Here is a 17,329-nt window from a genome sequence, read left to right as displayed (position 1 = left end):
TATCTATGGATTTTTTTTCTAGTTTACCAAGGACAGTTAAGAATTGTGAAGCTATTTGGGTTATTGTGGACAGATTGACAAAGTCTGCTCACTTTATACCGATGCAAATGGATCAATAGAGAAATTAGCTCGGTTGTATATTGAGAAGATAGTGAGTCTGCACGGTATTCCTTCGAGTATTGTGTATGATAAAGATCCAAGATTTACATCGATATTCTAGGAAGGTTTGCAGAAAGCTCTGGGTACTAAGTTGAAATTGAGTTCTGCCTATCATCCGCAGACTGATGGTCAAACAGAAAGAATGATTCAATTGTTGGAAGATTTGTTGCGAACTTGCGTGTTGGAAAAAGGCGGTGCTTGGGATAGTTATTTACCCTTGATTGAATTAACTTACAACAATAGCTATCATTCGAGTATTGGTATGGCTCAGTTTGAAGCTTTGTATGGTCGGAGGTGTAGGACGCCGTTATGCTGGTATGAATCTGGTGAAAGTGTTGTGATTGGACCAGAGATTGTGCAACAGACTACAAAGAAGATTAAGATGATTCAGGAGAAGATGAAAACTTCTCAGTGTCGTCAGAAGAGTTGCCATGATTAGAGGCGAAGAACACTTGAGTTTCAAGAGGGAGATCATGTGTTTCTGAGAATTACTCCTATAACTGGTGTCGGTCGAGCTTTGAAGTCAAAGAAGTTGACTCCGTGTTTCATTGGTGCGTTTCAGATTTCAAGAAGGGTGGGAGAAGTAGCATATAATATTGCTCTGCCGCCGAGATTCACAAATTTTCACGATGTGTTCCATGTGTCGCAATTGAGAAAGTATATTGCTGATTCCTCTCATGTGATCCAAGTGGATGATGTACAGGTGAAAGACAATCTGACAGTTGAGACATTTCCTGTAAGGATCGAAGATCGAAAGCTGAAGCAAATGCGTGGTAAATAGATAGCTTTTGTTAGAGTAGCTTGGGGAGGACCGGTAGGTGGTAATGTTACTCAGGAGCTGGAGAGTCAGATGAAAGACTCTTATCCTTAGTTGTTTGCTTGAGGTATGTTTTCGAGGACGAAAACTCTTTTAGTAGGGGAGAGTTGTAACACCCCATATTTTTCCTTAATTAATTTAAATTGAAATTAAATTATTTATCGGGATTATTTAGCATTTTATTGGATTTATTGGAGAATTATGGAAAATGAGGTTATTGGGCTTGATCTCGTGTTTAGTAAAAGGGGGTGCTAAGAGTTAGGCCCTTACTAAAGTGAATTTTCATTTTTCATAAAATAAGGAAAAAGAGGAAAATTATGGATTAGAAGCAAAAGAGCAAAAAGAGAAGGAAGCAGAGAACGTGAAAGCTGAAGAAGTGTGAAAGTGCGAAGAAGAGGAAGAACCCAATATCAACCTTTGAGGTAAGGGGGACTCCTCCAATTAATCTCTATTATAGGTTCATAGGTGATAGGATTGATTGTATGTTATTTGTTTCGATTGGGATGTATGCTAGGTTTTGGGGTTTTGATGTTTAGGGCTCAATTTCATAGATTTTAGGCAAATGAATGTTGTTGGATGATTGGTGATGTGAAATAGACTTGTTGCTTGATAACTTTATGTGAAATCTCTGAAATTAGCTTTGTAATCGTGTTATAATCAAACTGGTATTGATTGGATTGAGTAGAGGGGCTGGAATGTTGTCAAAAAGTGAAGCTGTTGTTGCAGAAGGGTCGTAATCGCTTATGTAACCGGTTACGCTGAGTGTTACGTTCCAAAAATTATATTTTTTGAGTTCATAACCGGTTACGCTATTCCTGTAACCAGTTAATGCCTATTTAGAATAATAGCGAATAGAGTTACGTCAAGCGTAACCGGTTACGCTATTTCTCGTAACCGGTTACACTGTAAGTTTTCTGAAAATTTTTAATAATTTCGTGGACGTAACCGGTTACGCCATTTTGATAACCGGTTACACTGTACCAATTTTGAAAAAAATTAAAATTTTCTAAAACTTGTAACTTTCAAACCGTAAGTCCGTTTTAAGCACCATTTTGAGCATCGTGAAGCTAATGGAAGATTTTATATACTTAAATGGTGTGTTGGACAGTAGTCGACTTTATTTTAATACCTCAATCTAGAAGCTTTGGTGTTGTGTTTGTACATTGTGTCATGAACGGGTTAATGTAACAATGTGGATGTGTTGTGACAACGTGTTTATAATGAAATGTTGTGTTCGATGTGAATTATATAAGGTAATATTTTGGATTATGTTGAGTTGTGAATACATTATCCATGATTGTTGTTCGGTGTTGAAATATGATAAAGATTGTTCATATTGTTTGGTGTTGAGGATTAGCATGCTTAGGGTGGTGCATGAATACATAATCATAATTGTGGCTGTATCCTGGTGGTGTTGGATCAGCGGTAGCTAATTCCCATTGTGCAGAATTAGTGAGTAGAAGTAGTCGTATCCTGTTGGTGGTGGATCGGTGATATGGGTTAATCCCATGGATTGGTACCACATGCATGTAGTTGCATTGAATTAATATGTATGTATTATTTTAACATGAATGGAAGATGCCCAATGTTATAATGTAATGTGACTGATTTATTTGGTGTGATTGTTGTATGTTGGTTGTAAATCTGAATATATTGTAATTGGGTGAATATTATGCATGATATCTTATTTTTTATGAGCTTATAACATTTGTTAATTGCGAATGAGACTCACCCTTACTGTTGACATTTTTCATATTAAGGAGTAGCAGCTTGTGCTTGGTGAGGATAACTCGTAAAGTTACTTCGTTTAGTTCGGTCATGTCGGTGTCATGCTCTGATCTTGTCACACTGGGGGACGTTTATTTTTTAGTTGTTTGATGGATTATTTTCCCTATATTGGAATAATGTTTTGTTGGTTTTAAATCGGTGAATTTTTGGCGTTGAATACCGATGTTTTATGTTATTATGTTTTTGAAGTATTTTTCGCTGTGTTAACATAATTACTGAATAATATGTTTTGATGTTCCTCATAAGGCATGACTTGATTTAATGTTTTAAATTTTTCGGAGTTGTAATGCCCTTGTTTATGTTTTACTCTGAATTTATTTGATATTCCGCGGGGGTTTTAGAAGGGTGTTACAAATTTAACTACTAAAGGATAAAGGCATGATCCAAAATAAAGAAGCATATCTAGTAACTTCATCAACGAACTCCTATGAAGAGAAATCAACTCCTGTAATCTCCTTCAAAAATACAGTCTCAGTGATTGAAAGGTTCTCAAAGGATTCATCATCAAATGAAAAAAAAATCATCAAAAGGAGAACACGATGAAGAAGTCTAATCTAGTTGAATATTTGAGAGAAGAAGGGAGAAGGATGTGTCAGTGGGAAATATATTCAGAGACTCAACTTCAAGGAGAAATATCGAAGAATCCACATTTGGTAGAGCTTAGAAGAGTCCACTTCCAAAGAATATGAAGTTTATTTGAAAGCATCTCACTAGAAGATGAACGCGAAGTAACAAAGTTATCATGCAAGCATCTATTTAATTCAAGTGTTAAGCTAATCGAAGAAAATGATAAGATTAAGAATCCTAATGTAGATCTTAAAGATTATCTTGAATTTCTAGAAAATATTAATGAAATGCTTAAGCATGAAATATCTAATATTAGAAACTTAGTTGGAACATGTGAGACTTGTGTCTCGATGAAAAAGAAAGTAAAATATTTGCATGAAATCCTAAGCAAATTTACTAAGGGGAAAGAAAACCTTGTCTTAATACTATCAAGTCAAATGTCTTTCGTAAATAAAAATGGATTAGGTTTTAAACATGGTAGAACATATAGTAAAGGGACTAATAGGATGAAAGAAAATCTCCTTGTTTTAAATATTCATTACGTAATAAACTAGTCCACTCCGAACCTTTTTTTCAAATAAATTCCAAAGTTCTAAAGATGATAACCCTAAACATCTTAAAACTACAAACACATCAGGATTCGAAAAAATTTGGGCACCAACAGTGAAAACCTAGTGTGATTTGCATGTATACTTTGCAGCTTTAATGAATCTGTAATGTGTGTTTAATAAATTTGTGGAAAGCAAAATGTATACCTTCGGGTATATAGTAGGATTTGATTGTACTGATGTTGTTGAACCAAGGATTCCTGTTGAGGGAGGATATAAATGATTATGATCATAGAAAATGTTTATTGAGGATGGTCTCAACATTTATAATCTATGATGATCAGTTGACCTTTTAGTAGATTGAAAAGATAATTATGTAGTGGATATATCTATCTCATGTTTAACCATTTCTCAATTCAATGATTAATAGAGAATGATGTATGTCAATGCGTGGTCGTTCACTCGAAAAGGGGAGTTTTTATCAAGGTTGCTTGATATTTAAGGTAGTATAATGTTTAAAGATTGAATAATTGGAAAACTCTGTTAACCCTTTAAATAATACATTTAATATTTTCTCATCAATATAAATTATTTTTACCAATAAAATAAATGAGATTTTAGCATTTAACAAGAAACAGGTGCAAACAGAATGAGGACGGGTGAAAAAAGCAGGATGACAAAGATAAAATTCAACCTAAGGCCCAAAAAGCACCAATGGAGTTGGAAAAAAAATATATAATCAATTATGTGATCTACACACTTCTAATTTCAGGGAAAAAATAGATTTAATCTTTGTTGGCAAGTAAATCAAATATATGTATTAATGACAAAAACACGCGATATACAAAGACATATTGATCTAATCGATTAGGGCCTTAATCTAACTGATCAGAAGGTCTATTTTGGAAATATTTTATCTCATATTTTTGGGCCGAATATTCAATTATTTTGCAATATTTTTTTATCACTCAAACCACTAGAAGAGACATTATAAATAGGTAACTCTATTTCCTTATTTTGCATCTCATTTTTTTATATCTTCTTCTTGTGTGTGAGAATACGATTTTTTATCCCATCATCATCATCATCATGGCACCCAGAAGGTTGAGATTTATCTCTCCATCATCTACTCTTACCGATGATTTCTCATCAAACAACAAGAAGGAAGGTTCTTTCAATATTTCTCAAGTAGGACCATCATGGGAATTCAAACTTTAGATTCTAGAGTCTTTCAATATTGTGAATTCTTCAAGATCTTTAAAGATTTAAAACTAATAACGTTCATATGCATCCCTCCAAGAAAAGTGTATTGTTCCTTATTCAAGATGTTCTTTTCAAATCTCTACTTCACTTATGGAATAAATTATTCTAAAATAAGAAAACATAAGATATACCTACCTTTGGAAGATTTTTCATACACCTTAGGTCTTTTCCATGATGGACTTCTTTTCAATCCAGATGAAAAAGGGGACAACTTCAGAGTCTCCTCATTTTTTATTGATCTAAAGTCTCTAGGACTTATCCCATTCACTTTTGGCTCTATGTGTCCTAACATTCATTTAATTCATTAGTGGTAAATTATATCAATCTTTCCAAGGAAAAAAATTGTAGTCACCTACCAAGTTTGACGTTGCAACTGTGTGGATGATTGCAAATAAACTTTAAATAAATTCGACTGATGCATTGATCCATCATATGATGGATAGAAAAAAAGAAGAACATTCTTTTACTATATACTAAACTAATCGTGAAAATCTTGGAGTATTTTGGCTATGATTTTGAGGAGGCAGAATCGGAGATCAAGTGATCAAAAATAAGAAAAGGCACCTTAAGTCAAATTAGGTTCAAAATTGAAAATAAGGAAATCCTCTCACTGCCTCCAAATGCACCAAAAGAGCACGAAAACAAGCAGAGAGAGATGACCTCCCTCCTTCCTCCTTAAATATCGTCAACAGCCTCCTTCAGAAACAAGAGATGGTGATAAAGATGCATAGGAGAACAATTTAAAGGATTCACCAACTTACTGAAAAGCACGAAGATTCCCATCTCATTTCTCCAAATGTGTCAGTTGAGGATAATGAAGAGGAGAATTAGTTATTTATCTATGAGAGGTGGTTAACAACCCCAATCTTTCTATTTATATTTTTTTACCACCTCAATGAGAGACGCACTGTCATCATCAAAAAAGGGGCGAATGTGGTCATATGTGCTGTGTAGGTATAACTATCAATTGGTTTTGATGACAAATCTTAAGTCAAATGAATTTTTACGCTGATGATAGCTCATATAAGAGTTCTTTGCAAAAAATATCAAATGGGGAGTTGATAAAATGTTCCAGTGGTTCTTGATGATGACATCTGAAAAAGAAGACATATCCCAAGCTTCATGATGCTTCAAGCTCTAGTTAAAGTCCTAGACAACGTTGAATCACTTAGTTGAAGTTGTGAAAGTGAGAAAATGTGAAAGCTTGCTAGGTCTTCCATTGAGCACTTTATTTTGATCATTTATTTGTAAACGGAACAAGATTAAGTCTTGAGATTATAAGACAATGCACGCACACACACACACACACACAAAATCTCTTAAACCTTTCTAAGCACCCACTTAACTGGTTAGAAGTTTGGCGAATCTATTAAGAAATGTTTTACATTGGATAATAGTTTAAGGGTTTCCTCAAATCATTTATATTAATTTCTAACGCCTCTTAACCGATTATATGAGCTATTAATTAAGTAGGTGATGTTAAAACTCAAACTTTCCTAATTTAAGTTGGTTAATCGATTAAGCAACTAGGGTTCATTGATTAAACAAAAAAAACTCCCATGGATCGTTTCCTTTTTTATCTAAAACATTTAATATATAAATAAAGATTCCCCTCATTTAATTATACACCAATTCTATGAATAGAAACCTTTCTACTACTCTTTCTATTTTCTTTCTTTCTAAAAAAATCACTAAAGTTGCCTCAGTGTCAAAGAGTGAAAAGTTCTTTTTGAGAGTTGTGTTGCACTGATGTTGTGCTAAATTTTATTTTATTCAAGAGGGTGACTCTCTTAGGTAATATCTTTGTAAAAAAATTGAAGGTTGCCAGCTAAACCTATAAACATTTAGGGAAAATTTTCTTGAGTTAAACCTGTGTAAAATCTCAGATTATCCCTAGAAGGTTCTTGAGCTAAGCCTAGGTACATGTTCTGGTTGTTGCTATAAGGTTTGTGGGTTTATCATGTGCAAAACCTTAATCTGTAATTGAAGGTTGTTTTTGTTGATTCTATTAAAGCTCAAGGTTATTTTTAGTTAAAATCTCAAGAGAAAACTCTTATAGACAAGATTAGGTCAAGTGGTTAGGCCGAACCTATATAAATATCTAGTGCACATTTTTCATCCCTTATCTCTTTTGCTTTCAGGATTTTATTTTTCTTTTCGTTGTGTTCCTCTTTTCTTCTCATTATTCCGCTGTTATTTCTTTGTTTATTTGTTTATACTAACATGAACATTTTCAAATTAAAATGTTTTTATAAATTTTTTTTCGAATTTCGAATATCACAATTCATCCTCTCCCACCACACCTTTTGTGTTTAAAATCACTTGATCAACAAGTCATTCCCCAAAAGTTACATGATCCAAACATAAAATGAAGAGTTGCGTCTTCTTACAAAGAGCATGATCAACAAAGATTATCATATGCACTTTCTTTCTATGATGAGGAATTAGTCAACGATGTCCCGAATCATCAAATACCTATCATTATGAGGGTAATGATGGCTGACCAGAATGTTCGATACATGTTGGTGGTCTGGGTAAGTTTGTGTGATATTATGTACATTAAAACATAGCTTAAGCTAAAATTTTATTCCATTCTCCAACCATATTATGGTGGACATATGCAGGGCTTCAACGAGACAACCACGAGACCCATAGGACACATATAACTTCCTTTGGCATTTGGGACCGATTACAAGACGAGAATAATTAGGATAAAGTTCTTGATTATAGAATGTGACTTAATTTAAAATTGTATCCTCGGACGACCTGCTCTAAAAACTTTAGGGGTGGCCTCTTCAAATGTACCGCTTAAAATCAAATTTCACACTCTAAAATACCAAATTGTAGTGTTGAAGGCTGATTTTGCATCATGCCAAGCTTATTTATTATCCCTACTCACAAAGAAAACATTCCCTAAGGAGTCACGAGCTCTAGGTGAAGACCATGAGGAAGCACTAGAACTAGATTCTCAACTAGAAGAAACATTTAAAGATGAAGCTCAGGAGACGATGAAGTCGTGCCACTGAAGACCTGGAAGAAAGTGGAGAGATTCAAATTGATCAAATTTTTTATCACATAGTTAAGAGGAGACCCATCAAAGACAATCAAGATAGTGATCGATCTACAAGAATTTGTGCATAGGGCTCTAATGAAATGTTTGAGAGAAACCAAGACCTTTTCACATGGTTGGTAAGGGGATGCACAACCTGAGTCTAGAACTGGAATTCCATACTTTATCCTCCAGATAAGATGTTCCTTAAGTGGTGCAATGCAAGCGAAAGCAATAACTGGAAAAAGTCGAACCTACGAGAAAAGTTGTGGATGAGCTTCTTAAAGTTGAAGCTATGAGAATATCACCTAGATACTTGTGATAACAGTTAGAAAGCTAAGACATTATTTCCTTGCCCATACCATAGTAGTAAAGATTGACTATCCCATCCGATAAACACTCCACAAATGGGACCTAGTAGAAAGAATGACAAAACGGGTCGTAGTAGTTGAAGGTGGAGAAAAACACAAGAAAGGGGGTTTGAATTGTGTTCTTCAATATTTATTTCCCTTTCATTTTAAAATCTTTTCCTTCTTCTAATATCTCATCATTTTGGATAAGCTTTAGATAATATTGCGGAAGCATAACAATGCATAACCAACATTCATTTAGTTTCTTTTCTTTCTAAGAACTTCTGACTTTGTTAAGCATCATTCTGAATCAGGGACTGTGTGGAAGTTCTAGGCTAAATTAAGGTTCAGAAAGTAAAAGACACGTTCATTTTTATCCTGGTTCACCTTCTCAACAAGGCTACCTCCAGTCCATCCTCTTCAGATGATTTCGCCTCTTTCCCTACAAGATTTAATCCACTATAATCAAAACTTGATTACAACTGCACAACCAACAGGTGTGACTAACAATACAACTGCACAAGCTACCTGCAAGTAACTGACCCTAGATGATGAATCGTTCAGTGATCTCAGCAAGATATAACATTCATCAGCCTATAAATTCTTGCACAAGCTATCTGCAAGTGACTAACCCTAGACAATGAACCGTTTAGTGTTCTCAGCAAGATATAACGTTCATTGACCTAGACATCTCCAATAGTCTAACTAGACCTCTTGGGCATCTCAAGTATCCGAATCAGAAGGATACTCAAGGAACACCAATTCAAACTAGAATTATTCTTCTGGAGATTACATGTGTGCTTTTTATCAAGAAAATTTTCTCCTATTCTAGTTTCATTTTGTTTATGACACACTGACTAGAAGTCACTTCTGGTGCCTAAACAATTTATCAGAAGATTCCTAAGGAATAACACAATACGAGCAACAACTCTTGTGTTTTACATATTATTACAAAAATTAAAAATATCTTGTAGTCTTCTTGGTTTTGTCTTCTGGTTGAGATCTTTACTTCTTGATAAGCAGACTGTTATCTTCTCGTGCATTGATCTTCATCTTCTTCTTTAATACTGATCATGGAGTTTTTTACAGCTAGTAACACATTAATGAACTTAAATACACATGAACCACTATAGAGCAACAACTCAGTGTATTCAATCTTAGTCATTTAATGTGAAGATTATTTGAACTGGTCATGTATTTGTGGATCTCTCTCAGATGTATTTTTAACTCTCATTACTCCAATGGAGCATACAGCATAATTTGCAGACTTTTTTGTTTCTCACTTAAGATTTTCTTCTCATAGGCTTATGTTAGGTATGTCAACACTCATGTTTTTCTTATCACACACTTTGTGTATGTTGCCTCTTATGGTGCAGTTAATTTTCCTACACTCTCATGTTTTGCACACACTTGCACTTTCAAGGTATTGCTCTTTATATAGAATTTTGGTATATTACCGTTGGAGCATAACCGTTGAACCACATTTGAACATAGCTTTTAATGTTTGGTATAGACTGGATCAGGAAATACCTATTTCCAAGGCAAGTCTTATCTTTAGTGTTGATGGCGTGTCTTTTTCAATTTTCTTCCTCTAAGATAGACCAAAATAGATGTCATAATTTTGTCTTTATTGAGTACCGTGATTTCTTTCATGTGATTTGATTGGAGCATTTTACGGTGTTCTTAGAAGTTTCTAATCACTAGGTCAGAACATCTATTGTTTTTCTGATGAAGCTTATTTTTCTTTGTAATATTGAGCTTTGTTTCTTTGATGGCTTCCGATCTTCTGACTCTGATTTATGAACTTGCTTTCAATCAGAACATCTGATTATTTAACGATGTATCATTTTTGTGATCTTCTTGTTATTTTGAGACTTCATGCATCTGATATTTCTGGTTTATTCCTTTGAGCTTATTTTTTATCTGTTTCATTCCTCATTCTTTAAGTCAGCTTCTGATACAGTTAATATGTTTGTTTCTGATGAATGTCGTATAAGGCTTTTAGCTTAACATCTGCACAGTTAATAAAATCATTAGTAATAAAATTGTTACTAACAAAATATATGCTTGTTATCATCAAAATCATATTCTGAACATAGATCCCAATCTTGTTCTAACACTAGTGACATAGTTTGATATCTCCAACAAACTAAGGAAAGCACTCAAAGCACAAGTGTGTGTGTGGAACTCGCAGCCAAGACCACTATCGAGAAGTCGGATATATTCATTATATGGGTAATGTTTGTAGATGAGTCGCCCAAGGCAGCTTAGTAGGGTTACGATTGGTGTTCGAGATGGAAATCGAAACAGTCAAATTAAAATCACATTGTAGATAGTCACATCACAGGTCTTAGGCGAGTATCAAGCCAAAGACAATAAAATGCAACAATATCTGACAAAAGTAAAGAATGTTATGGAAAAATTCAGAAGGGTAGAGAAAGTCTTGCGGGTACTCGTTAGTTGAAGGATGACTCTATGAGAGGGGATTCACCAATCTCTTAATAAATTATCTAACTAAAGAAAGTAGACAAAATGTCCCTGAGGAGATCCACGAAAATCTTACTAATATAATTTTAAATCTTGAAATGTTGCTCCATAGACAGATATTCATTGTATTCATTTTAAGCCCACATAAAAGATCTCCATAGCTGTCCCTTCAGACCCCATTAACTGGTCTCTCTATTGTTAATTTCCAAAACTAACACTAGTTTAATCTTTGAAACATAGACAAATATGAAATACCTATCTAGTAGAAAGAAAAGAAATGGCATGCTCACCTCTTAAGCCCATCGTTGAAACTATCCTATTTATTTTTTAAATAACTATTTATTATTATTTATGACTACAACAATACAGCAACCTAATCAACCTCACCAAAAGTTAATTTTTTTGGAAAGAACTATTTATTATTTATAATAACAACAATCATTAATTCAACATCACCAAAAGTCACTGTGACACTTTCTGTCTCTTCTATGTTAATAAGGCACTGTCATTTTGTTACATGAGAATATTAGAATCTATAACATATTACATAATATAGGTCCCAAAACATTGTCTTGTCAAAAACTTAACCGAAAGAATATGGAATTAGAGAGTAAAATTCAACTCCAAGTATCAAATGGAGGAACCAATTTTTTCAAAACATGTTTCAATGTACTCAATACATTGACAGGTATTGGAATACTGTCAATGCCATATGCAGTATATCAAGGAGGGTGGTTTAGTATCTTGGTGCTAATTATTTTTGGAGTGATAAGTTGCTACACAGCTTTACTTTTGGAAAAGTGCATGAATCTAAATCCGAAAATAAAATCATATGCGGATATAGGCGAGGTTGCATTCGGGTACAAAGGAAGAGCAGTGATAGGTATTTTCATATATTTAGAGGCATTTTTAATATGTGTGGAGCTTCTTATTCTAGAAGCAGACAATTTGGAGAAGCTTTTCCCAAACATGAGATTCACAGTGTTTGGCCTGAGAATTGGTGGGAAAAGTGGTTTTGTTTTTCTCACTGCTTTGGCAATACTACCAACAACATGGTTGAGAAACTTGGGAGCTTTGGCCTATATTTCTGTTGGTGGGGTGCTTACTTCTGTTATTTTGATTGTTTGTGTTATGTGGGTTGGTGAAGTGGATGGTGTGGGATTTCATGAAAGAGGTCATGTCATACATTGGACTGGATTGTCTACTTCTATGAGCATTTTTGCTTTTTGTTTTAGTGCTCATTCGTTGATGCCTACAATATGCACTTCCATGAGGGACAGAAAACAATTTTCCAAGGTAATTTATGTGTTCTTATGGCTTTTTAGTTTAGACATATTTCTTATTTAGAGTAAATTGCTCCTTCAATCTTGAGGGTGTTTGTATCTAAATTTTTTTAAAGAAATTTAGAGAATTAAAAAAAGATTCACTTAGAATCTCCACCATTTATTTTATAATTCAATGGTTCAGATTCATTCTCATATTCTCATATAAATATGTCATTCTCATATGATATGCCATATATATATATATATATATATATATATATATATATATCCTACAAATGTTCCTTTAAAGTGAAACACACCCTAAAACAAATTAGGGTAAAGGAAAAAAAAAACAATATGAAAATAACTGACGCTGAAATCTTCCAAATCAACAAACTCACTCTCTTGAAAAAGAAACTACACACTCGTAAATTACTATTGGCTGAAAAAGAGAAATGGTTCCTCAACCACTCTCAACCACTCATGAAAAATGTAAGAATAGCCCAATATCCTACCAATGAGACATTTTCAAAAAGTGAAAATGCTCTAATATATTCGGTCCACCGCCTTCACCGATGTGGTAAAGAAGATACGATCGTTCTAGAATTTACAAATAATTCCTACCATAGAGTGTAAACAAGGTGTTAGATCCAAGTGGGTATTTATTAAAGTCCCATGTTAAATAGAAGGAAGAAAAAAAAAGTTGAAATGTTAGAATAAATATGGAGTTAGTTTGAATTTTCTTCAACACGGCAACTCTAGTCTTGTGGGTGTAGGTTTGGATAATTTTTTCATACAAAAATTTTAGTCGAGAGGATTTACAATTTTTCCGTGCAAATTGATAGTTGGGAGAGTTTGCAACTTTTCCGTGCAAAAATTGAAGTTGAGAGGATTTGTAACTTTTCATTCTGAAGTTAAAGTTAGGAGGGTTTACAATTTTCTCTTTTTAAAAATTGCAATCGTATAAAAGAGTTTGTAATTTTGTCCTCTTAAAAATTAAAATTTGTAATAAAATATTTTTATTGAGAAAAAATTATTGCGATTCAAGTCTAAGTTAGAAGTCTGACATTTTGTGAGAAAGTTGAGGTTGATCACTTGATAAGAGATTTGATTCATATATCTAATTTTTTTAGGTGTTTAGTAAATATGTGGTGTCTCTCTCACTTATGAAGTCGCTCTTGACTCATTAGGGCTGCCCCCTCATGATCCATTAGTGTAATGAGAGTCGATTGTTCAACAAAGAGACCAAATCCTAGTATTGAAATTATTTCTGACAAGGTGGTGGTCAGGAGGCGTGTCTTGATGACATTATAGTGATGTGCTGAGGGTGTCATTAACAATAGAAGCGTGTGTGGACGGGTACAAATATATGTGGATGAAAGACTTTCTGTTTGAGGGGGAGCATATAAGTGAATGGACTCACAATTAAAAGGGATATTATTGTGACTTAAGTGTGAGTTAGAAGTCTCACATTACTTTAAAAAGTGAACATTAAACGCTTTATAAGAGAGAGATAACTCATATACCTAATACCTTGAAATTTTAGGTGAATATTTAGTGTCTCTTTCACTTGTGTGATTGTTCTTAAATAAATGTGGTTGTTACTCTCATGAGTGATCACAAGGATCAAGTCCACTCTGGTCCTTAATTATATGTATTGCTTACAAGTTGTTACTAATTCTTAATTTTGTTTTGATTTTTCTTATAGATATGACATTTCTGTAATTGCAGGTTGTGTTGGTTTGCTTCGTGATAAGCACTATTATCTATGGAACAATTGCCGTTCTAGGATACATGATGTTTGGAGATAATTTAAAGTCTCAAATCACATTAAATTTACCCAAAAACACAATAAGCACAAAAATAGCAATCTATTCCACCGTAATTAATCCTTTCACAAAGTATGCTATTGAAATTAGCCCCATAACAATTGCTATTGAGGAGAAATGGAATGTATGCATGAGTAGATCTATTAGCATCATAGTGAGAACAACCATTGTGGCTAGCAGTGTACTTGTGGCATTATACATTCCCTTTTTTGCATACATTATGGCATTCATTGGTGCTTTTTTGAGTGTGGCAATCTCATTGTTGTTCCCTTGTGTGTGCTATTTGAAGATGAATAAAGTGCATAACAAATTTGAGTTAGAGATGATGATCATCATGGGAATTCTTATCATTGCTACATTGATTGGAATACAAGGCACATATATATCCGTGGGACAAATAGTGAATCAGATGAAGCATTGAAGGTGTATGTGTATGCTTAATGCTATTTGTTATTAATGTTGAAAAAACTGGTGATTATGAAATTGTGATAATCACTAGAACAAGTATAACCTTGAGAATTTCTTTTATAATCTAATGTTCATTTTTCTTAACATTTCTTAGTTTATTTTGTACAATTATTTTTTATTTTTTTCATTGCCATTTCACTTTTTGTAAGTGAATTTTTTTAGGGTTAATGAATTTTTTGGTCCCTCTAAATATTGCAGATTTCGTTTTTAGTCCCTCCAAAATTTTCCTTTAAGAAATCGTCCCTTCAAAATTTTTGGTCTAAACTATTGGTCCCTAACGTCAAATTTGCTAGAGATTAGCTACGAATTTAGCCACCAATTAGCTACGAAATTTGACGTTAATTAAGGACCAATAGTTCAGAAGAAAATTTTTGAAGGGACGATTTTTTGAAGGAAAATTTTGGAGGGACTAAAAACAAAATTTGAAATATTTAAAGGGACGAAAAAGTTCATTAACCCATTTTTTTAATATTTTATTTGCTTTAGAATATATATTATTTATCTCATAAAAATATTATTTATACTAATGACTCATCATAAATAGTTTATAATTAGTATTAAAAAAAGGTATTTTTGTCTATAAACAAATTTATGATATTTTTTTTCTTCTCTTTTCTTTTTCTCTCTACTAAACAATACTCCAAATCAATTCTATTTTTCACTTTTTTATTTCTTTAACTTAAATAGTTTTTTGAATCCAAAACTTCTATTAAAAAAAGACGACGTGACCAATGTCGCTGACATGGAAATACTTTTTTCCTTTTTTTTTTTAAAACATTACTAGAAATATACGTACTACCTGCGAAATTTCCTGCGGAAAATTTTCCGCAGGTATTCCTACGGATTTTCTTGGGACTTTATTAAATAAAGGGTTAAATGGCTTTCACCCCCTACAATAGTAGCGAGATTTGATTTACCCCTTTTAAAAAAATTGTTTTACCCCTGTAATATTTGGGCACCCCCCTAAGCGTGTAAAAACGAGGGTGGTAAATCAAAAAAATATATTTTATAGGGGGTATTTTTCTCTCTTTGGGGGCAAAAGACTTGCAATTTTAATATTATAGGGGGGTAAAATAATTTTTTTTTAAAAGGGGGTAAATCAAATCTCTCTACTATTGCAGGGGGTGAAAGCCATTTAACTAGGGATGGTAATTTGGCCCATCCCCAGTGGTTACCCACAAAAAACCCCATATCGGGTAGGGTAAATACCCATAAAAATGGGTATGGACACGGGTACGGGTAATTACCCATTAAAATATGCGGGTATGGGTGTGGGCACGGGTACCTTGCTACCCAACCCGCCCCATACCCACACTACATATTTCTATAATGTCATTTATATTATTATATAAAAATGCATGATTCTAATTTTTTTAAAAATATATCGCTATTAAATCATAATACATTTTAATAAAAGTTTTTATTTGTTTCTTAACTCAACAATAACATACATAATTTTTTTTAAAATGTTAAAAAGACTTAAATTATATGATATTTTGTAATTAAATGATTTAATTTTACTATAAATGCGGGTAAACGGGTACGGGTATGGGCATTGAGGTACCCATAGGGTACAGGTACAGGCATGAATATTGATACCCATGCGGGTTTGGGCTCGGATACGGGAATTTTTTTTAACTGCGGGTATGGGGACGGGTACTATAGTACCCTGCCCAAACCCTGCCCATTGCCATCCCTACATTTAACCCTTAAATAAAATAAATTTCCTGCGGATCCAGCAGTGCCAGCGAATTCTGCAGAAATACCTGCGGAGTTTGCTGCGGAATATATATTTTAAACAAAATATCTATCAAAAATATAAGGTCCGCAGGTAATTTCGCAAGAAATTTTCCTACGGATTTTCCTGCGAATCTTTACTTTAACCAAGTGTTAAGTGCCAAAATGTAGTTATTTTGTGTTTGTAAATAGTGGCACTTATCGATACTTTTTGTTAATACCGTTGAATAATACCCCGTTTTGTGCATAAATACGTATACTTTGTGAATAGATATATTTTCATACACTTATATACTTTTTGATAGTTTTCTACTCTTTTTGTAGGTATTCTTGCGTATTTGGAGCATGAGCAATAAAGTGTCGAAGACACGGCTTCAAACGCGCGATTTTGAGCGGCGGAATCAATTCATTCGGCGAATAAAGCTCAAAATCAAAGAATAATAAATCACCAATTTGGTTGATATGTTGTCATTGTTAGATAGGAAATTGAATAAGCTTTCCAACGCTTCGAACCGGGCGCAAATCGGAGTTACGGTTCTCAAGTTACGCCATTTTTACTAAAAGCTGTTTTTTCAATTCAGCAGGTTGGGCGCGATGCGCGCTCCTGCGCGCGATGCGCGCTGGACAGAACTCAAAATTGTATAAATAGGCGAAAATCAGATTTCTTAGGTTATGTTTTGGGTATTTTTGAACCCCAACTCATCTTAGGTCATTTTTGGGTAGATTTGGCTTGGGAACACCATTGGAGCTTGTAATCGGATGATCGGAGGTCGAATTTCTCATCGATTGGTGTTGACAAACCGCGAAAGATTTGGTTTTCTTATTCTTCTCTTCTCTTTGTATTTCTCTTTTGGTGAGTTTGTATGTAAATACTCTAAACTCATGGATGTTTGTTACTCTTTGTACTAGTTGTACAATATATTTGCTTTACAAATCTTAATGGGTATTTTCTTGATCTTTTTGCTTGAATGCTATGGATTTGTGTTGTTGTAGAAATAGACA

At 33.8% G+C, this 17,329-nt stretch overlaps 1 protein-coding gene across 1 annotated transcript; it reads left to right on the top strand.

Moving 5' to 3' along the window:
* Positions 1 to 11,555: 11,555 nt before the first annotated feature.
* Positions 11,556 to 14,680, top strand: LOC131645972 (amino acid transporter AVT1I-like). The gene is made up of 2 exons (XM_058916157.1): positions 11,556 to 12,324; positions 14,025 to 14,680. The coding sequence occupies exons 1-2, from the start codon at positions 11,626 to 11,628 to the stop codon at positions 14,541 to 14,543; spliced, it is 1,218 nt and encodes a 405-aa protein (XP_058772140.1). The 5' UTR covers positions 11,556 to 11,625; the 3' UTR covers positions 14,544 to 14,680.
* Positions 14,681 to 17,329: the final 2,649 nt, after the last annotated feature.

Source organism: Vicia villosa, linkage group LG2 (genome assembly GCF_029867415.1).
Source record: "Vicia villosa cultivar HV-30 ecotype Madison, WI linkage group LG2, Vvil1.0, whole genome shotgun sequence".
NCBI lineage: Eukaryota > Viridiplantae > Streptophyta > Magnoliopsida > Fabales > Fabaceae > Vicia > Vicia villosa.
This window is presented reverse-complemented; position numbering and strand designations above follow the sequence as displayed.

Coding starts and splice junctions, on each gene's coding strand:
- LOC131645972 (XM_058916157.1), top strand. CDS start 11,626: ATGGAATTAGAGAGTAAAATTCAACTCCAAGTATCAAATGGAGGAACC. Junction 12,325..14,024: donor ACAGAAAACAATTTTCCAAG/GTAATTTATGTG, acceptor CTGTAATTGCAG/GTTGTGTTGGTTTGCTTCGT.